This window comes from Cuculus canorus, chromosome 1, assembly GCF_017976375.1.
Source record: "Cuculus canorus isolate bCucCan1 chromosome 1, bCucCan1.pri, whole genome shotgun sequence".
NCBI classification, from domain to species: domain Eukaryota; kingdom Metazoa; phylum Chordata; class Aves; order Cuculiformes; family Cuculidae; genus Cuculus; species Cuculus canorus.
In genome coordinates this window covers 46,042,011-46,064,339 of record NC_071401.1, presented here as the reverse complement: position 1 = coordinate 46,064,339, position 22,329 = coordinate 46,042,011, and the positions used below count along the sequence as shown (strand labels likewise).

Here is a 22,329-nt window from a genome sequence, read left to right as displayed (position 1 = left end):
TGCAGAATCTCTCTGAGCCTTTTCCCAGTCTTTAGAGCAGTGATTACCTCTTGGTTTTGGATCCATGACGGCTGGTGAGTCTCAAAATATCTCTTGACCCACCAGCCACCTTTTCTCATTATCCTGGCAGATAACCTTTCCATAACCTTTCTAGGACACTGCTCCCAGAGGAGATTGGGAACATGCTGACTCCGGTGTCTCAAATCTGAGCGGCTTCAAACATTTCAGCAAAGTAGAAAACAACCATGTGCAAACGTGGCCTAATTTGTAGGCACATTTCCATATGCTATTTTAAGCAGGCAAAACTCAGTTTTGGCTCTGCATTAACTAATTTCAGCAGATTAAAATGGTACAGCATCTTACTTTGTTGTTTCAGCTGGAATGGAAAATGCATCAGTAATTATCACAGGAAACTAAGGAAGAGGGGAAGCACAATAGGAAGGGAGCACTGGATGATACCCTGCTGCAGAACAAAGCAGGCTATGTCCTGCCAAGGAGCTCCTGAGCAACACTCTTTCCCTATGGGGATTTACCCAACCTGAAGATAGATATGGAGATGTTCTCGGTCCTGTAGGGGTTCACGAGTAGCACAGGAGGCTTCTGCATTTTCTCCTGATGCTACTACATTAACTAGTTCACAGCCCACTCCTAGACTTGTGTCTAAATCATGGAACCACAGAATCACAAAATGATTTGGGTTAGAAGAGGTTTTGAACATCATCCAGTTCCAACTGCTTTCTATGGGCAGGGACACCTTCCACTGGATCAAGTTGCTCAAAGCCTCATCCAACCTGGCCTTGAACCCTTCCAGGGATGGGGCATCCACAACTTCTCTGGTCACCCTGTGCCACTGCCTTACACCCTCACAGGAAAACATTTCTTCTCAATATCTCCTATTAAATCTCCTCTCTTTCAGCTTAAAATTGTTTCCCCTCATCCTGTCCCTGCACTCCCTGCTACAGAGCTCTTCCCCAGCTTTCCTGTAGATATATGCTGTTCTTCACTGCAAAGGAGGAATTTGCAATAGCATCCAGTGAACATCCAGTGACTGAGTGGTCAAATCATTCTATGATTTTATGGTCGCTTGTCACCACACCACCACAATTTTTGGGTCATCAGTGTCCCAACTCTGTTAGTGGAGGAAGTGAGTGCCTTCCCTCAGCATCAATGCTTTGCATTTTACTGCCCTTCTTGTTAACTTGCTCCACACCATTTCTAGCTTTATTTTCTTAATGTCTTCCAGAGGCTCTTCGGGGGAAGGATAACAACAGAGGTGAACACCTTCAGCTGCAAATACTTCAGCAGCTTTTTGTATAGGCTTTGTTGTGTTTGACAGTGGATTATACACTTGGAGTAGACCTAGAGAGGCTCCACTCTGCTTTCCAGAAACAGGCAGAACTGCTGCAGGGAGTTTATGTGAACCAGGATTTGGAAAAACCCTAAGCTTCCTCTGCATCCATAAATCTAGATATATTTTCTTGGCTGCCTTTTACTGGAGCATTAAACTGACATTTGCTGTTCCCTGGGCCCTTATCTTGGCATGGTTTTGATGGGGCAAAGTGTAAGCAGGCCAGACAAGGGTGAAAAATAAAAGATCAGGCTCTTCCACCAGAGTGCTGTGTGAGAACGGGATATCACCCACATGGATGTTGTGTGAAGAAACAGGCAGTGGTGTGGCTGCATGCTCCCAATGCTGCTGCTATTGGAAGGATTCAGCACGGGTTTGCTCCAGTGTAGCTCCACTGACATCTGTTGGGGCTTGTTCTGACTGCCTACACTAGTGACACTGGAAAACAAACCTTGGGGCGAGGAGGTTCTTAATGCTTTATGATATTCTGAATATGCCTCAGTGCCAGAGATGATTTCCTATGGCATGGCCATTTTCCTGAGAGCACCTTAGTTTTAAATATGCCTATTCTTTGCTGATCCTTTTGGTCTGGGCTTCCCAAAGGGACTCCTAAAGTCTGCTTGCTATTGTGTGATATTACATCAAGCATTCCCTTCGAGTCTTGGATGGATGGGATGATACGCAAGCATTTTCCTTTCTTCTCTCTATGCCTCTCCATATCATAGAATCACAGAGTCGTGGAATGGTTTGGGTTGGAACAGACCATAAGAATCATCTAGTTCCAACCGCTCTGCCATGGGCAGGGATACCTTCTGCTGGATCAGGTTGCTCAGAGACCCATCCAACCTGGCCTTGAACACCTCCAAGGATGTGGCATCCACAACTTCTCTGGGCAACCTGTGCCACTGCCTCACTACCTTCAGAGGAAAAAAATTCTTCCTAATATCTGATCTAAATCTCGCCTCTTTCAGCTTAAAACCATTCCCCCTCATCCTATCCCTGCACTCCTTGATAAAGAGCCCCTCCACAGCTTTCCGATAGGCCCTCTTTAAGTCCTGGAAGGCTGCTATAAGGTCTTCCCAGAGCCTTCTCTTCTCCAGGCTAAACAAGCGCAACTCTCATCAGCTTAAAACCATTCCCCCTTGTCCTATCCATACTCTGATAACTCTGATAATGATCCTCACCCCATCTTTCCTGTATCTCACCTCAGATACAGACCAGCCAAGCAGGCTCTGCCTAATTACTTTGGGAAGTAGTTCTCTGCAATAGCAGCATCCAATCTCTTTGGAAAACAGACAGACCAATGTGTGGAAGGGTGATTGGGGTTTTTTTACCACAAGTCATGGTGAGGGGTTCCCCTCATCTCATTTTGTGGTCTTTTCAGAATTGAAGTACACTGATTAGCCAGTTCCTTACCTGAACCAGCTGTGAACTCTCCTCCATAGAGATACTCTGTTGTTCCATGCTCAGAAATTGTAATTATCAAAGAACATTAAGCTGAGGCCACAGTACAGTGACTTTGTTATTTGAGCAGTGGGAGCGGGGTGCAGTTTGGGAGATGTGGAGGGATTGGAAACACTGGAAAGAGAGGAAGAGGATTAGGAATGGCAGTGCTGAATGGAGTCCTGCTTTTAGTCAGAGTTGCAGTGCAAGTGCAGGAGGATGAGTAATGGCACACCCAGTCCCACAGGTCTCCATTCGGCAAAATTCGGACGCTCTGCAGGCTGAATCCATGCACACTTTCTTTCCATATGCTTCACTTCTCAAATTCCTGCTGGTAACATCTTTAAAAAGAGCCAGAGTCCCTCTTCTGAATGTCTCATGAGCATTTTCCATTTAAATGGGTTTGTGGGTCATAGGGTGTAAAGCAATCTTTCCTGGGTCAGGACCAAGAGAAACAAGGTATTTCTCCAGTTGCATTCCTTTCTTTAAAATACTTTCCAGGCTTCTATTTCTGCTCAAGCTGTGACCTGACACACTGTCACACTGTAATTGTTCCAGTTCTGGATTTTTTCCCTCTGATCAGTTCCCCACTCCCACCCACATAAGGATTTGGGGATTTCTGTGCAAAGAAAGCCTGGGAGATAGCATGTAAGTGTGTGTGAGCGTATGCGTAGGTGTTCATATTCTGTATGTCACAAGCTTGGCATCTCTGTCAACTGTAGGGACCCTGGTCTCTCCCCACTTCTCTGCAGTTCAAACTGCCAAGGTGAGATCCTTCCACCACAGTGTAGATGGCTGCAGTAGCAGTGTCTACATGTGTTCCAGTTATCTTGTCTCTCTTAACTGTGGTGGTGATGACACTGTTAAGGAACATTTCATTTTACTCCATTCAGATGTCTGCTTAATCATGAGCAGGATCGTACCTTTATTTAGAATCATAGCATAGTCAGGGTTGGAAGGGACCTTAAAGATCATCTAGTTCCAACCCCCTGGCCATGGGCAGGACATCCCACAAGATCAGGCTGCCCAAGGCCCCATCCAGCCTGGCCTTGACACCTCCAGGGATGGGGCAGCCACGACGTTCCTAGGCAACCTGTTCCAGTGTCTCACCACTCTCACAGTGAAGAAATTCTTCCTCATGTCCAGTCTAAATTTGCCCCTTTCCAGTTTATGCCCACTCCCCCTGGTCCTATCCCCACAAGCCGTTATGAATAGCCCCTCTCCAGGTTCCCTGCAGGCCCCCTTCAGGTACTGGAAGGTCGCTATAAGATCTCCTCAGAGCCTTCTCCAGTCTCAACAGGCCCAACTCTCTCAGCCTGTCCTCGTAGGGAAGGTACTCCAGCCCTCTGATCATCTTTGTAGCCCTGCTCTGGACCCGTTCCAACAGCTCCATATCCTTCTTACATTGAGGATTCCAGAACTGGACACAGTATTCTAGATGAGATCTCACAAGAGAGGAATAGAGGGGCAGAATCACTTCCCTCAACCTGCTGGCCACGCTTCTTTTGATGCAGCCCAGGATACGGTTGGCCTTCTGGGCTGCGAGTGCACATTGCTGGCTCGTGTCAAGCTCCTCATCAACCGGCACCCCTAAGTCCTTCTCTGCAGGGCTGCTCTCAATCACATCATCCCCCATTGTGTACTGAAAATGGGGATTGCCCCGACCTAGGTGCAGGACCTTATACTTGGCCTTGTTGAACCTCATGAAATTCTCAGAGGCCCACTTCTCCAGTCCATCCAGTTCCCTCTGGATGACATCCCATCCTTCCGGTGTGGCAACTACACCACTCAGCTTGGTGTCCTCTGCAAACTTGCAGAGGGTGCACTCAATCTCACTGTCAATATCATTGATAAAGATACTGAACAGCACCGGTCCCGGTACGGACCCCTAAGGGACACCACTCATTATGGATCTCCATCTGGACATTAAGCCATTGACTACTATTCTTTGAATATGACCATCCAACCAGTTTCTTATCCACCTTGCTGTCCACCCATCGAATCCATCTCTCTCCAATTTAGAGAGAAGGATGTTGTTGAGGACCATGTCAAAGGCTTTACAGAAGTCTAGATAGATCGCATCTGTTCGTTTACCTGTGTCCACTGCTGCAGTTACCCCATCACAGAAAGCCACCAAGTTGGTCAGACAGGACTTGCCCTTGGTGAAGCCATGCTGGCTGCCATTAATCACCTCCCTGTCCTCCATGTGCTTTAGAGGAGTCCCATCCTCCGCATAGGGCATGGCAGGAAGCCATGCAGTCCTGCTGATTACAGACATACTGAAATAGGAGTATGGTCAAGCTTTCTGTCACCCATAAAAATAAAAATTTAAAAACTAGGCAATTTTCTGGTGTTCCTTGTATGTTCATCATCATCTTCTGTAATTTTTCTACTCTGATTGCAGGGTATTTCACCAGGTACATACATTGCTCTAAATACAGCTTCAAAAGGCAGGAGAAGTAAGAGGAAATCCATCCTATGCATCCTTCAGTTGTCTGAGCTGGCATGTTAATAGTGAAGCAGCAGAGCACTCAGTGGCTGATTCCCTCCCTACTGGCTCCCTTCTAAACTGACTGATATCAGACAGTCTGGGAAAAAAAATTATACAAACTATTTGCTGAGGTAACAAAGGGAAATCATCCTTGATGCTGAAGCATCTCAAGGGATTCATTGCAAGAAAGAATCATAGAATCATAGAATAGCTTGGGTTGGAAGGGACCTTAAAGATCATCCAGTTCCAATGCCCCTGCCATGGGCAGGGACACCTCCCACTGGATTAGGTTGCTCAAAGCCTCATACAACATGGCTTTGAACACCTCCAGGGATGTGGCATCCGTGACTTCTCTGGGCAACCTGTGCCAATGCCTCACCACCCTCACAAGAAAACATTTCTTCCTAATATCTCATCTAAATCTCCCCTCTTTCAGCTTAAAACCATTCCGCCTCGTCCTGTCTGATAAAGAGCCCCTCGCCAGCTTTTCTGTAGGCCTTTTTAAGTACTGGAAGGCTATACTCCCTGGAGCCTTCTCTTCTCCAGGCTGAACAAGCCCAACTCTCTCAGCCTGTCCCTGTATGGGAGGTGCTCCAGCTCTCAGATTATCTTCGTGGCCCTCCTCTGAACTTGCTGTAACAGATCCATGTCCTTCTTGTGCTGAGGACTCCAGAATTCAATGCAGGGCTCCAGGTGCGGCCTCATGAGAGCAGAGAAGAGGGCAGAATCACCTCCCTTGCCCTGCAGGTTGCACTTCTGATGCAGCCCAGAAGAATCCACCAACCATCAATCTAGTCCATTTTGTGTTTAAGACAGGGATGCTTGCGATGCTCAGATAAATAAGAAATGGTGCTGATGCCATTCTGTACCTCTGTGCCTATGCATGGACATCATGGCACTAACATTGCCTGTAGGAATGTGGCCACCTCCACCTCTGCATAACCAGAGTCACCCTTAAATGACACTAATTATTAGTTTTTTTGAGAACTAAACTCCTGTGAGTTATAAATGCAAAATGTTGGTGAGCTAATGGTACTGATAAACACTTCTGGTCTGGCCAGTGAAGATTTTCTTTGTCAGATTAGCTTATATGGGTTCCCTAAGCAAAATAAGCCAAGTCAATGACAGTTACTTCTCCTCCAGAGTTACTGTGCTGCCACGAGGTTTTCTGCTTGCATGGAAATAATGGAAAAGCAAATCATTCCCGGATCCCATGATATACCGGCACATTTCTAGTGCAACTGTGGCTTTTGCACTACAAAGTAGGTGCAGGTAAAGCTGAATTTCTTCTCTAGGTCCTTCCCAGATGAAGCAGCACCATCTGCTGGTGCCGCTGCTCTGCTTCCCAACCCGGCTGTTCGCTGATGTCTGGCAGCACCCCAGGCCCTGAGGACCCTGCAAGGGGCCTCACTGGAGCACTGGGTGATTAAATGGGCAGGAAAATAGGAAATCCTGGAAAGTTGGCAAAATCAAGTTTATAGCGTACAAGCACTGATTGTCTTGCCTTACCTGTGACCAACCCACAGGACTTGTAACTTGTGGACTCCCTGCTTTCTCACAAAGCTTCTGAAGATGAGAATGGAGATACCAGCGTTAGAGCTGGGGACAGCATCAGAGCTGGGGCCCATCTGAACTGGTGTCCTTTAAAACACCAAGAAATAAAACTAATAGACTCAGTGATCTTTACGGGTCCCTTCCAAATTGAGATATTCTGTGATAAAACTGCCTCCTTCTTTCCTAGCTCACCTTTAAAACTTGTATCCAGCTTGCCCAGGTGTCCTGAGATACAACCAGTGCCTGGATCTTTATTAGTTGGTGTCTTGATTTTTTCCCCATCATGTTTCTTCACCTGGGATAGGCCATTAGATGAATACTGTATGTGATTGATTTGGGGGGGGAAGGCAGATTTATTCAGTCTGGATGTCTCCCTCCCTTGATAGATGAAGAGTTGTACATATCATGGTGACTGTAAGAGCATGACTCTGCCCTCCTTATACTGGATTCTTTCTCGCTAATCTGGGACCAACTCATGTTCTCAAAGACACCCTAATGCCTGGCAGTGAGGCACGGTGGCTCTGAGTCAGGGCATCAGAGTATCAGGAGAGAGAAAAAAAAAAAGACAAGATGGTGCTGGGCTGTGAAGGTAAGTGAGGAGAAGAGGATGGCAATTCCATGATCATAGAGGATTTTATGACAAGGATGTCCACGCTCAGACCACCACTCTGCAATAGATGTCTTACGTGACCCTAGACAACTCACATGCAACTTAAACTCTTGGGAGTCAAGTATTAACAACTTGTGGCATCCTAGGATTCTTTGACTCTGTAGAGGAAAACTAGTTTTATCATGCTTTGGAGGGGTCTACTGAGGATTAATATTTAATATTTTACAGTAAAGAAGGCACTCTGAACATTTAATGACAGGGTCTAAGAGAATGGTTCCTATCACAAGGTTTCTAACATTGTATCAGTAGGACAGAGAATCCATTTGCCAGGATGTCCATCTCATGGTGTTTCTCTCTTTTCAGGCACTGCGTCTGTTGCAGTCGCTGGTATATTTGCAGCCTTAAGGATCACAAAGAACAAGCTCTCTGACCATAAGTTTGTTTTCCAGGGAGCTGGAGAGGTAGGAATTTTCTTGAGTTTGTTCCTAAATACAATCTAAATTCAAATTTAGAGAGAAAAAGTCAACCAGGAAGCTTCCTGCAAGGCTTGGCTTCATGAAAATTAAGCACAGAGGCAGGTTCCTTGTCATGGGTCAGGAGTGAGCCCTACAGGTGGATCTTGCTGCTGTGTGGAAGCTGCCAATGATCTTTTGGTGACCTCTTGGCCCACGAGTCACGGGCAGACTTCCTGGATGCTATCAGGCTGCCAGTTTGTCACTGGAGCTGGACCTGCAGGGAGGTCCCTTATGAGGCACCCTTATGATGGTGCTGCAGGAACATTAATCCCCATCTGGGCAGGAGGTCCAGGTGCAGTTATAGGACTCTTAACACAAAGAGCATGCCCAGGGCTGCTTCCTCAGGCAGGAATGGGAGAAGAGGACTTTCCTCATGGCAATACTTCAGATGCAGCAATCCCACCTTGCTTTGAGTTTCTCTGTACTGGCATCGTCACCAGCATCGTTCAGTGTCTGGTCCTTTTCTTCCGATGCAGCAGTGGGTTTAAATGATGGACACAGCCTCTGTCAAGGCCTCACCTCAACTGGTCCAACCTCACAGCAGCCTGCTCTGCTGGATGATTATGTTTTAGGTTTTTTCATTTATGGCAGTACCCACAATGCTAAAATCTGCCCCATCCCATGGCACTGTACAACCACAGAGCGGAAGGCCTCTCTCTTTCCATCCATCCAGTACTGTAGGATGACCCAGCACATCTTTCATATAAAATCTTTCCCCCCTCCCAAAGATGATGATACTTCAATGAAGTTTTTATACACTGTGTTCCAGGCTGCAATGGGCATAGCTCATCTCATCCTCATGGCCATGGAAAAGGAAGGAATTTCACGAGAGGATGCCATCAAAAAAATTTGGATGGTGGACTCAAAGGGACTAATTGTGAAGGTGAGTTTTTCTCTAGAGCTGAGCTCCACTTGTCTGCTGCTCTGCAAGCTAGAGAGAGGCCAGAGCAGGCAGGTACCTTGTGCGCGTGCTCAGCCCTGGAGTAATAGCTGCAGTTTTATCGATGTCAGCAGAGCTGTTCCTGCTTTCAGAGAACTAGGTCTCATGCTGCCAACAGTGTACCAGCAGCACCAGCTGCCCTACAGGCAATGCTTTGGGCTGGGCTTCTGTAGTGATAGAATCATAGAATCCTAGAATAATTTGGGATGAAAGGGACCTTAAGGATCATCCAGTTCCAACCCCCCTGCTGTGGACAGGGACACCTTCTACAGGATCAGATTGCTTCAAGCCTTATCGAGCTTGGCCTTGAACACCTTCATGGATGGGACATCTGTAACTTCTCTGGGCAAACTGTGCCAGCACCTCCCCACTCTCACAGGAAAAAATTTCTTCCAAATATCTCATCTAAATCTCCCCTCTTTCAGCTTAAAACTGTTTCCCTAGTACTGTCCCTGCACCTCCTTATAAAAAGCCCCTCCACAGCTTTCCTGTAAGCCCTCTTCAACTCATGGAAGGCTGCTATAAGGCCTCCATGGAGCATTCTCTTCTCCAGGCTAACCAAGCCTAACTGTCTCAGCCTGTCCTCATACGGGAGGTGCTCTAGCCCTTGGAAGATGATCCAGCTAGCCGTGGGCTCGAGAGGTGCTAGAAGTCTTGCATGTCCTATGGGAACAGTTTGGTTCCCACTCCTTGGTGATTCAGCCTGGCCCAGCTCTACTCTACACTCACTGGGTCCTTGGGGCCTCTGCCCTTCCCCCTCCTCAGACTTGAGGAGACGTGTGCTACGGTGTACAGCTTCTTTGCCATGACAGCCAGATCCTTACTCCACACAATCAATGTATTTAGGAGGGCGAGAAGAGCAGAGACCAGCCCCACTACACCAATAGGTCAGCCTGACTGGCTGATGCTGAGGTCCTGCTCAGTGGAATTTGGTTTAGGTAGCGGCACAAGAGATTAAATTAACTGATGAATAACTATGTTATGCCTCCACCTTTAGCCAACAAACCAAACTTTGACTCCTTCTTTTTCCTTCACAGGGCAGGAGCCACCTGAACCACGAGAAAGAAATGTTTGCCCAGGACCACCCCAGTGTGAACACGCTGGAAGAGGTTGTAGAGAAAGTGAAGCCTACGGCAATTATAGGTGGAGTTCCCTTAGCATGATCTTTTCACTTCACTTCAGCTCTTAGGAATATTTCTGTCATTCTTCCAGGGCCTCATTTCATTCTCATAGTTGAAACAAAATGAGAGGTTTTATATTGCATTTTGTCAGTTGATCATCCTTTCCCCTTCAGTCATGGGGCACAGGCTTCTTCTCTTTTGGAGCTGTTGGAGCCCTCACAGACAGGGATGTAGAGGGAAGTACTGGCAGAGGCGGGATTTGCGGCTCTGGGTATCAAACGTGGCCCTGACAGGCTGTGCAGGACAAGAACAATAATGGGTAGCCTAAGCAGGTCTTTGGCAGGCAAAGTGCTGCAGCCAGACTGGCCTAAACACTGATCCCCACTCCACCAAGAGGAGCAGAGGGCTTTGTATTGAGATAGGATTTTAATCTCACAATAATACGGGAAAGAACATTCCCACCTGCAGCTCCAGAGATGGAGCCTGTTCCCTCCCACAGTTCATTTATGAATAGAGGCATTCAGAAGAAATCTCACCAATGCACCAAAGTCAGACAGTCAGAAAGCACTGTCTCACTCTGCTGTTGTTGTTTTAGGTGTTGCAGCCATTGCAGGAGCTTTCTCTGAAAAGATTTTGAAGGACATGGCAGCCTTCAATGAGAGACCTATCATCTTTGCCCTGAGCAACCCCACAAGTAAAGCAGAGTGCACAGCGGAGCAGTGCTACCGTCTCACTGAGGTACTAGAGCTCAGCATACAGAAGCTGGGTGCTCCGGGTACCAGTCTGAATTGCTTTGTGGTCCTCTAAAGAAAGCACTTGCTTCTTTCAGCCATAGCTGCTTGAGGTGTCCTGTCCTCACAGATTACTGTTCCCAGTGTTCTGCCAAACCAGTTCTTTATGTAACAGTCTCATCAACCAACTTGGACCCAATGTCACTGAAGAATTATTGTCATGTGCATTGATCTGGCTTGAGAGAGGAGGCCTCGTGTCACTCTCCCCTTTGCGCTCCCCACCACCCACTGCTGGCCAGAGTAATCACACAGCCCCCAAATGTTTATCCTGCATGAGCGTGTTATCACACTCCGTAGATGGTTCATAGAATCATAGAATGGCTTGGGTTGGAAGGGGCCTTAAAGATTGTCCAGTTACAAACCCCCTGTCATGGGCAGGGACACCTTCCACTGGATTAGGTTGCTCAAAGCCTAATCTAACCTGACCTTGAACACCTCCAGGGGTGGGGGATACACAGCTTCTCTGGGCAACCTATGCTAATCACACAGAATCACAAGGTTGGAAAGGACCCATTGGATCAGGGTAATCCCTGACCATCCTCAAATGGTCAGGGATAATGCCTGACCATCCTCACAGTAAAAAATTTCTTCCTAATATCTGATCTAAATGTCCCCTCTTTCAGTTTAAAACCGTTAGCCCTCATCCTATCCCTGCACTCCCTGATAAAGAGCCTCTCCTCATCTTGGTTGATAGAGGAGATGGTGCAATTAATGAAGGAGAGCAGACATTTAACCACCTCCACTCGCACCTTTAAGGTCCTCAGCTCCACAACCCCTATACTGTTATTAGAGAGGAAGAGACTCCTTTTCAGCACGTTCAGAACAGTTGGGCAGTGCAAACACCGAGACAGTGTCCTGTTCATGGCCCCTGGGGACCAGACCCTCCAGAAGTGTCAGCTGGGGATAGCTCTGGTGGATATGCCTCTCACTGACTGGCTGGCGATTAGTCCACTTGGTCACCAGAATTCTCTGGGCACAGATCATGGTGAGCAGCAGAAATACAAGACTTCTTTTCTAGATTTGTATGCCTCTTTCTCTCTCTTTGATCAGGGCAGGGGAATATTTGCGAGTGGGAGTCCATTCTCGAAGGTAACACTGTCCAGTGGACAGACTTTCTTCCCTGGCCAAGGAAACAATGCCTACGTCTTCCCAGGAGTGGCACTGGGAGTCATTGCCTGCGGAGTCCGGCACATCTCTGACGACATCTTCCTCATCACAGCAGAGGTTTCCAACTAGCATTTAACTACTATTTTTTAAAAGATCGTAATGGGCATTTTCAAGTGTTTTCAGTAACTTAGCCTGGGACAGCACATTGGGTGGAAATGGCACAGCCTCAGCAAAAGCTGTAGCCTTTGCCAGTCTCAGGGAAAGCCCACACTTCCATTGCACTCACAGAGGTGCAGGAACCATGAAAGGTTCTCATTCTCCATAACTCCTACCCTGGCACAGTCCTTACACCATTCTGGCTCCACTTTTAAGTTTGTAAGGAAACATATATACACATGTATTTTGAATAGTTCAGCATTCCTGCTGAAAAATAGTCCCAGTTCTGCTGCTGAGGCTTCAGCCACATTCCCTATAACGCCAGTGAATGTGGCCCGTGCTTGAGACTATCTTTACATATCTTTCTCTTATTTCTAGTCTATCGCCGCTGAGGTGACAGAGCACCATCTTGCAGAGGGAAGACTTTATCCTCCCTTGGACACCATCAGAGAAGTGTCTCTCAAAATTGCTGTGAAAGTGAGTATTTCCACTTCCTGTGGTAGAGAGGGCAGGAATTAAGTCCTTCCAGTAGTTAAAGGGGGCCTATCAGAAAGCTGGGAAGGGGCTCTTTATCAAGGAGTGCAGGAATAGGACAAAGGGGAACGGTCTTAAGCTGAAAGAGGGGAGATTTAGATGAGGTATTAGGGAGAAATTGTTTACTGTGAGGATGGGGAGGAACTGCAACAGGTTGCCCAAAGAAGTCATGGAGGCCCTGTCCCTGGAGGTGTTCAAGGCCAGACTGGATGAGGCTTTGAGCACCCTTGTCCAGTGGAAGATGTTCCTGCCCATGGCAGGGGATTGGAACTGGATGATCTTTAAGGTCCCTTTCAACCCAAGCCATTATATGATTCTATGATCCTTTGATCCTTTTCCTTGTCAGTGGGCAAACAGCACTTCTGATCGTTTAAAGCAAACTCAGCATGAGACCAGGGTGCCACCAAAACGCAGCTTGCATCCCTCTGCACGTTTGAGTGGTTTTGCTGACTGCTGAGCCTCAGGGGGTGTGGAAGTCATGCTTGCTATAACCCCTCATTTCTGCTATCATTTCTTTTTAGTACTCGAAGAGTTATGTTAACCACTTGAGGAGATACAGTTGAAGGTTTCCCTGCCCATGGCAGGGAGTTGGAACTGAGTGGTCTTTAAGATCCCTTCCAATCCAAACCGTTCTATGATTCTAAGAAATTGCTGTTTTGGAACTTCTCCTGTATTTGATACAGGCTTAAGTACCTAAATACTATTCCAGATCTGGTCTTGCTATCCAGTTGTGGGGTTGGTGCCCTCTATACATCAAATTTGTTATTCCCATTTATGGCACACCCCACTGAGAATCACACTGGCATGCTACGAGTTACTGATGGATGCACAGTGTAGCTGAGGAGCTCAAGGGTGAGAGTGGAGGTGGTTAAACGGCTGTTCTCTCCTTTAATTGCATAATCCAACCCCTTTGCCAGGGCAGGGTTGCCAGGGCACTTCTAAGCAGCATTTCTAAGCAGCCAGTAATTGCAGGCAGCTTGCAGTCCTTCACCCAAAGGATGAAGTGCAGCTGACTCAGGGAATCGCACAAAGAGAAAAAAGAAAAGAAAAAAAAAAAGGACACAATTTGGGGGAAGGAAAGAGGGAAAATATAGCCAGGGCCAAACTGCAGTTGGTTTCAACTTTATAACATGCCAGTGTTTCATCAGCATTGGAAGAGGCTGCCCAGGGGAGTGATGGAGTCCTAATCCCTGGAGGTGTTCAAAAAACATGTAGATGTGGCACTTTGTGACATGTTAGTACGCATGTTGGTGTTGTGTTGATGGTTGGACCTAATGATCGTAGAGGTCTTTTCCAGCCTTAACGATTCTATGCTCATTTTGCTTATCTCTCTGCAGATCGTTGACTGGGCCTACAAGCAGGGTCTTGCGTCTTGGTACCCCGAGCCAGCAGACAAAGAAGCCTTTGTGAAGCAGCTGGTTTACAGTCCTGATTATGATTCCTTTGTTATCGACGATTACCGGTGGCCGCCCACAGCCATGCAAACACAAGATATATAAGTTTTTTTGAGAACTGCTTTCTCATTTTTACCATCAGTTCCCATGGCTCGTATCATTGCTGATATAAATGCACCTCCAGGCCTGCAGAATGATCAAAGTAAATGAATCTGAGTATTTTTTCACTTCCAGATGCTTTTTCTCTGTGGGAGCATATCAGTAGGTAATAAAACAGAGTCCAAGCCCTGCAAAATTGTCATGCCGCACCAAATACTGTCCCTGGAAAATATTGATTCTGGTACACCTTTTCTTGGCCAGGCAGATAGCAAGGAGGGGACAGGAGGAGGGAGTTAGACTGTTCGGTGATGCCCAGTGACAGGACAAGGGGCAGTAGGCACAAGCTGGAGCTTGGGAAGTTCCACCTGGACATGAAGAGAAACTTCTTTCCTGCGAAGGTGACGGAGCCTAGAGCAGGATGCCCAGGGAGTATGTGGAGTCTCCCTCTCCAAAGGTGTCTGAACCATTCTGTATGCGTTCCTGTGCAACCAGCTGGAGGTGACCCTCCTGTAGCAGGTAGTTGGACTGGATGAGCTCCAGAGGGCCCTGCCAGCCCACTCCACTCTGGGATTCTGTTGAGACAAAGATGCGATCCTGGACCAAGCTCACTGCACTGTGTAGCACCATGAGGGGTGATGATGTAAAGACCTTTCACGTCACCCAGGCCACTGGGCGATCTGAAGCCAGGCTGTAGGACTTCCCCAGTCAGGGACAGTGCTGATGCAGCTCCAGGTCCCGAGCGCAGTGATGCGCTTAGCACAGCCATTGCTCCCACCTTGGAACCAGATTCAGCCCACTCTCCACCTGGACCCTGCACCTCATGCTCAGCTCCTTGCGGGCAGCACAAGGCAGTGGGGGACTGTACTCGGCACAGCAGCACCTCCCAGTGCCAGTGCTATGCTGGCATCAGGCAGGACCATGCCATAAGGTCATGGAATCATCTAATCCAACCATCAGCCCAACACCGCTATGCCTACTAAAAGACATCCTGAAGTGCCACGGCTACACATTTTTGGAACGCCTCCAGGGATGGTGAGTCCACCACTTCCCTGGGCAGCCTGTTCCAGTGCTTCACCACTCTTTCAGTAAAGAATAATGTCCAATCTAAACCCCCCCTGGCACAACTTGAGGCCATTGGCTCTCATCCTATCACTTGTTACTTGGGAGAAGAGACCAACACCCACCTCACCACTTGTGGAGTCCTCACTCCACAAATGATATCCTAATGCAATTGAAACACCCTGGAGGTACCCTGTGGCCTACCGGACACCAGCCCCACTGCTGTGACACACCGGACTGAAAGAAGAGCCCAGCTGCTGCAGAAGGAGCTGATCCTTGCTGCTGGGGGGTTGCTCATTGCGCACTGCCAGCAGGGGCAGCCCAGTGTTCATCCTGAGCCATTTTCCAGTCTTTATCCATTTGTTGAAAAGCCCTTGAGCGATCCACCCAAGCTGAGAGTGTTGCTCAGCTATTATTGCTGGTTGCCTTTGTTGGCAACACAATCCTTTCCTGGCAATGGTCTTACCTGGGGCTGTATCTCCTGCAGAGTCCAGGGACAGAGGTTTTGCCCATGTCATTGCGATCAGCAGGTTGAGAGAGGGGATTCTCCCTCTCTACTCCGCTCGCACAAGACCTCATCTGGAGCCCTATGTTCAGTTCTGAAGTCCTCAGCACAGGAAAGACATGGATCTGTTGAAGCAAATCCAGAGGAGGCTATGGAGATGATCTGAGGGCTGGAGCACCTCCTGTTATGAGGACAGGCTGAGAGAGTTGGCGTTACTCAGCCGAGAGTAGGCTCCAGGTAGACCTTAGAGCAGCCTACAAGTACTTAAAGGGGCCCTACAGAAAGATGAAGAGAGGCTGTTTATCAGGGAGGGCAGGGATAGAATGAGAGGGAGCAGTTTTAAGTTGAAAGAGAGGGGATTTAGATTGGATATTTGGAAGAAATTCTTTACTGTGAGAATAGTGAGGCACTGGAACAAGTTCCCAGAGAAGTCATGGAAGACCCGTCCCTGGAGATGTTCAAGCTCAGGTTGGATAAAGCTTTGAGCAATCTGATCCAGTGGAAGATGTTGCTGTCCATGGCAGGAGGATTGGAACTGTATGGGCTTCAAGGTCCGTTCAAACCCAGGCCATTCTATGATTCTAGGTAGAGAGAGCATTCTTTCCCGATTGGCATCATCCTGTTTCTCAAGTAAAACTCCTGTTCCTCAAGTAAAACTCCTGTTTCTCCTTGTGAGCCCCTTTCCTCACCTGCTTTTGCTTGGAGACACAGGCTGAGAAACTGAAGCTGCCAGAACACAGTGCATCCTTGCTCCGGCTTCTGGAGCTTGAAAGGAAGGCTGCTGAGAGCACAGCAGTTTTGTAAGCACCTTACCTGGGAAGGAATACTATGTCCACCCTGGGAATTTCTTGCCAAGGCTGGGGCATTGTTTCCAATGTGTAGGATTCATAGTGAACCACTTGAGGGCTGTAGAGGGCTTCTGCCAGAGCTTTGCCTGCCTGAAGAGTTCCTGTCACTGGTACATCACATTTTATCAGGGACTTGAGCATTGGCAATGACTATTCTTGCCCAAAAAAATCCTCCTGCAGAGGGACTCCATCTACAAATCAGCACCTGCCGTTTGGCTGCCCAACAGGACACATTAACTAGCTAAAGAGATTAAAACAGCTTAGGGAAAACACAAGTTGAATATTGTGGGCATTTTAGCTGCTCTCTGCGGTTTGTTTTCTGATTTACAGCAAGGATATTTATACTTGATCATTTTCGGTTTCTCTGTTTGCTGCCATTTGTGTCTCACCAGCAGAACAAGTCCTCTATTCCCAAGCTGCTCTTCTTTGACAAATGATTGACAAATCATTGACGAATTTGAAACCAGTGATAAAAATAGCATAAATACAAGGAAAAACTATCAAGGCTCCAAGGAGACCTTACAGCAGCCTTCCAGTACTTAAAGGAGGCTACAGGAAAGCTGGGGAGGGGTTCTTTATCAAGGAGTGCAGGGACAGGACTAGCTAGCTGAAATACCCTGAACAGCTGACAATATGTGCTACAGATTCATAGAAAGATAGCATCATAGAATGGTTTGTGTTGGAATGGACCTTAAGGATCATCCAGTTCCAGCTCCCTTGCCATGGGCAAGGACACCTTCCACTGCATCACATTGCTCCAAGTCTCATCCAACCTGGTCTTGAACACCCACAGGGGAAAGGCATCCACAACTTCTCTGGGCAACCTGTGCCAGCACCTCACCACACTCACAGTAAATAATTTCTTCGTAATACCTGATCTAAAATCTCCCTTCTTTCAGCTTGAAACCATTTCCCCTCATCTTATCCCTGCACTTACTGATGAAGGGCCCTTCCCCAGCATTCCTATAGGTCCCCTTTAGTTACTAGAAGGCTTCTATAAGGTCTCCCCAGACCCTTCTCCATGCTGAACAACCCCAACTCTCTCCGCCTTTCCTGGTATGGGAGGTACTCCGGCCCCCCCTTATCAGCCCTGTGGCCTCCCCTGGACTCAGTCCAACAGATCCATGTCCTTCCTGTGCTGAGAACTCCAGAATTAAAGACAGGACTCCAGGTGAGGTCTCACAAGAGCAGAATGGAGGGGTAAAATCACCTCCCTTGACCTGGTCATACTTCTTTGGATGCAGCCCAGGATCCAGTTGGCTTTCTGGGCTGCAAGCACACACTGCCAGCTCCTGTTGAGCTTCTCATACACCAACAACCTCAGTCCTTCTCTTCATGGTTGTTCCCAATCCGTTCTCTGCTCAGCCTGTATTTGTGCTTGGGATTGCCCCAACCCAGGTGCAGGACCTTGCACTTGGCCTTGTTGAACTTCATGGGGTTTGCACAGGCCCACTTCTTAAGCCTGTCACAAGATCTTTCTGGATGGTATCCCTTCCCTCCAGTATGTCAACTGCACCACACACTTAGTGTCATCAGCAAACTTGCTGAGGGTGCATTCAAGGTCAGGGCCATGCTCTTCTGGCCCAATTTCTACTTAAGCCCTTGTGCCTGGAGTTTCTGTCAGATGGCTCTAGGCCCGAAGGGCCAGCTAATCCATTAAAAAAAACATTAATCTCAGACTTCTGGATAGCATTCAGGCTACCCAGTCATTACATTTGTGCTTGGCACACCGGGTGTGTTCTTGTGAGCAATGACCCTGAATTAAACCTCTACCCTTTAAGTAATTTTCTGAGGCTTCTTCCTCACAAACCTTGAGTTCAAGTGCAAATCAGAGACGTTTGTTTTGCCAATGCTGAGAGTGTGCTGACCTTTCAGTCTTAAAAGGAAAACCTTGATAAAAATCACTAATTAATGACTGAGTTTGGATCATTTGTCCCAGATATGTGCATAAACAAAGAACCTAAAGGTCTGGCTTTTAAACAGGAAAGCAAGGGCTTTCTTCATAAAGAAAACCTGGCTATTCAGTACCGAAAATGCTGGTAATTGATTTATATTCAATTATTTGAGTGCACAGAAGCAATTATAGCCAATTTTTGATGCCCAGTTCTACTGTGAAGTGTTACTATGCAAAATATTATTCCTTGTTAGTTGGCCACTGATGAAAAAATGGTGGTAGGAGGATGGAATGTCCCTTTTATTTAGAATTCACAGCCAATTTTACCTGTGTGAGCTCTGCTTTTTGTATATTGAGAACAACAGAGCTGTTTACTCCAGATTTAACAAATCTAGCTGCCAAACCACTGACTGGGAAGAGACTGCAGGAACTGGGAGGGGGTTGATCTCAGAATTGTCACACTGGCTGGTATTACTCAAGCAAGTGATCTGTCGGAGTCCAGCTCAACCCACAGGCCCACAGGCTGTATCCATATAGGCAGCACAATTAAGGGCATTTTAATCTTTAACTCCTACTAATACTTAAAAGAGGACTTACAGGAAAGCTGGGGAGCAGCTCTTTATCAAGGAATCCAGGGAAAGAGCAAGGGGTAACAATTTTAAGCTGAAAGAGGGGAGATTTAGACTTGATATTAGGAAGAATTTACTATGAGGGTGGTGAGGTACTGGCACAGGTTCCCCAGAGAAGCCACGGATGCCCCCTCCCTGAAGATGTTCAAGGCCAGGTTGGATGAAGCTTTGAGCAACTTGATCCAGTGGGAGGTGTCCCTGCCCATGGCAGGAAGAGGGTGGGACTGCATGATCTTTAAGGTCCCTTCCAATGCAAACCATTCTATGATTCTGTAATTCTGTGATTCCTGCAGATTGGTCCAGAAGATCACAGAGATTTCCAAAGATCTCACAAATTCACTTGGAACCTCATTTTTAACTGTCAGAAGGAAGGAGCACCTTTCAAGGTGCTAAGCCTCAATACCCAACGAAGCATTTGAGCTGGCTTAGGAGCTGAACACATCAAAGAACATGAGAGGAGAAGGGAAATAGTGTGTATGCCATACTGAGGGTCCAGGATAGCTCTCAGGGCTCCCCTGAAGTGTTGGCACAGTCTGAATCCACAGTAGAGACCTGCGTGCACTCAATGCAGTCATGATTGCCTGCAGAAAGAGCCGTGTCTGCTACACTGAAGTGCTTAGGGACATGGCTTAGGGAGTGTTAGGAATGGTTGGACTCGATGATCCAATGGGTCCTTTCCAACCTTGTGATTCTGTGATTCTGTGATTCTGTGATCCTTGAAACAGGTCATGGGGGTAGTCTCTATACTATACCTGATATTATGAAAATCATGGCCACATCATCTCCTCTGCCACCATCCCTGGTCCATCAGCCTGTCTCAGTCTGTATTCTTTACATTTTAAGAGTGTCTTGGCAGCACCAAAATAAAAATCGTTCACTGTTTTCAGCACTGTGGAGGCAAAGGGACGTTTAAGCAGTGGACCTGTATCTGTTATGAAGTTGAGCAAAAAAACCCCAAACCAGTAATGATTATAGAATCATGCATATATAGAACAGTTTAGTTGGATGGGATTTTTAAGAACATCCCGTTCCAACTTCCCTGCTTTTAGCAGGGACCCCTTCCACTGGATCAGGGTGCTCAAAGCCTTATCCAACCTGGGCTTGAACACCTCCACAGATGGGGCATCCACAACTTCCCTGGGCAACCTGTTCCAGTGCCTCACCACCCTCACAGTAAAGAATTTCTTCCAAATATCTAATCTAAGTCTCCACCCTTTCAGCTTAAAGCCATTCCCCCTCATCCCATCCCTGTGAACCCTGATAAACAGCCCCTCCCCAGCTTTCCTGGGGACCCTTTTAAGTACCAGAGGGCTGCTATAATTTCTCCCCACTTCTCTGTGCTGAAGAAGCCAAACTCTCTCAGCCTGTCCTTATATGCAAGGTGCTACAGCCTTCAGGTCATCTTCGTGGCTTCCTCTGGACTTGCTCTGACAGATCCATGTCCTTCCTGTGCTGAGGACTCCAGAACTGAACACAGGACACCAGCTGAAGTCTCAAGAGATCAGAGTAGAGGGGGATGTAATAGATGGCCAGATGCTACTGAAGAAACAGAAAGCACCCTATTCACAGCTACTAGTAAAGTAATATTGTTGGCACTCAGTATTTTGGGTTTAACTTACTCCCAGTCTGCCACCATTCACAGGCTAATGAGCACAAGCCTCAGTTCACTTTAAACCGTCCCTGAAGATGGACTTGGGCAATGACCACAGGCTGGAGGAACAGAGGCACAGATACAGCTCCCTCAGTACACACAGCTGAGGGGTGGCCCTTGCAGCAAAGGAGCAGGGTGGAAAATCCACACAGTCACCTCTTCATCCGGCACAGCAGGATTTGCCAGAATTTGTTCAGCAGGGCCTGCAGACTGAATAACAATTAGCTGCTAAGCCTGAGGCCATCTAAAATGTCCACCAGGAGACATCCTAACAAACCAACCGTGTACTAACAAGAGCACCAGAGCCCAACAGGACAAAGTGTGAATCCTGTTCTTCCCCTATTACAGACTGATTAGCATTTTGTTCTATGTGCAGCGTTGTCAAGGAATACCTAGAGGGAGCACAGGGTAAAACGTGCAGTTTTATAGCTGTTTCTGGGAGAGTCAGAGAGATTTCATAAATGAGATACGATTTTCCCATCTCAGAAAATGAGAGATGAAGGATCCTTTCAGAAATGCTGCATATCCCTCAAATCTGAAGAAGAGAAGGCTCCACAGAGACCTTACAGCAGCCTTCCAGTACTTAAAGAGGGCCTACAGGAAAACTGGAGAAGGGGTCTTTATCTGGGAGTGCAGGGACAGGATGAGGGAGAATTGGCTTTAAGCTGAAAGAGGGGAGATTTAGATCAGATATTAGGAAGGAATTTCTTCCTATGAGGGTGGTGAGGTACTGGCACAGGTTGCCCAGAGAAGTTGTGGATGCCCCGTTCATGGAGGTGTTCAAGGCCAGGTTAGACAAGGCTTTGAGCAACCTGATCCAGTGGAAGATGTCCTTATCCATGGCAAGGTGGTTGGAACTGGGTGTTATTCCATGTCCCTTCCAACCCAAACCATTCTGTGATTCTATGATTTTAACTCCTACACTGGCTAATTTAAGCAATTACAAATACTTTCCATGGACAGCAATGCAGTGATGTGGAGTCTGTGCTCTCTGGACAGTGGTGCTGTGGACTACAACCAAAACAACCAAGAAAAATAGAGCGCTGACAGTACATTTCTGTTTGCTAAGGAGGAGGTCCAAAAAGCATAAAAGGCCTAAAATCCCCCCCGTCTAGTGAAGCAGTCCTCTGCCAGCAACAGAGGGGAATCACCATGATAATCAAAGTTCCAACCAGGTATTGAAAAATAATTTAAAACACAGAAAACAGAAGTTCTCCCCTCACCTTTCAGCAATCTTGTCCCACACAGATTCTGGGAGAGAGAGGTCACTATAATATCCAAACATGTTGGATTTTAAACAAGTGCTTACCAATCATAAAGATCATAGAATCATGGAATTGTTTGGTTGGAAAAGAACTTTGAGATCATCGAGTTCAACTGGAACTGTCCACTAATAAACTACATCCCTGAACACCTCATCTACCCATCTTTTAAATATCTCCAGGAATGGTGAGTCAACCACTTCCTTGGGTAGCCCATTCCAGTGCCCAATAAACTTTTCAGTGAAGAAATTTATCCAAATAACCAATCTAAACCTCCCCTGGTGCAACTTGAGGTCATTTCTTCTCATTCTATCATCTATTACTTGGGAGAAGAGACCAACATCCACGTCGCTACAACCTCCTTTCAGGCAGTTGTAG

General features: G+C 47.1%; 1 protein-coding gene across 2 annotated transcripts in view; it reads left to right on the top strand.

The window, feature by feature from the left end:
• The window catches only part of LOC104062980 (NADP-dependent malic enzyme, mitochondrial), a 129,726-nt gene extending 113,747 nt beyond the window's left edge, over positions 1-15,979 (top strand). The window contains exons 8-14 of one of the 2 annotated variants that reach the window (XM_009565123.2): positions 7,810-7,907; positions 8,731-8,844; positions 9,939-10,044; positions 10,618-10,760; positions 11,864-12,037; positions 12,455-12,553; positions 13,948-15,972. In XM_009565123.2, the coding sequence (XP_009563418.2) occupies positions 7,810-7,907; positions 8,731-8,844; positions 9,939-10,044; positions 10,618-10,760; positions 11,864-12,037; positions 12,455-12,553; positions 13,948-14,109 (896 nt within the window). In that variant the 3' untranslated portion in view covers positions 14,110-15,972. Of the gene's footprint in view, positions 1-7,809; positions 7,908-8,730; positions 8,845-9,938; positions 10,045-10,617; positions 10,761-11,863; positions 12,038-12,454; positions 12,554-13,947 lie in introns of both variants that reach the window. The other variant, XM_054083596.1, reaches the window with a different exon arrangement.
• The last annotated feature ends 6,350 nt before the right edge of the window (positions 15,980-22,329 follow it).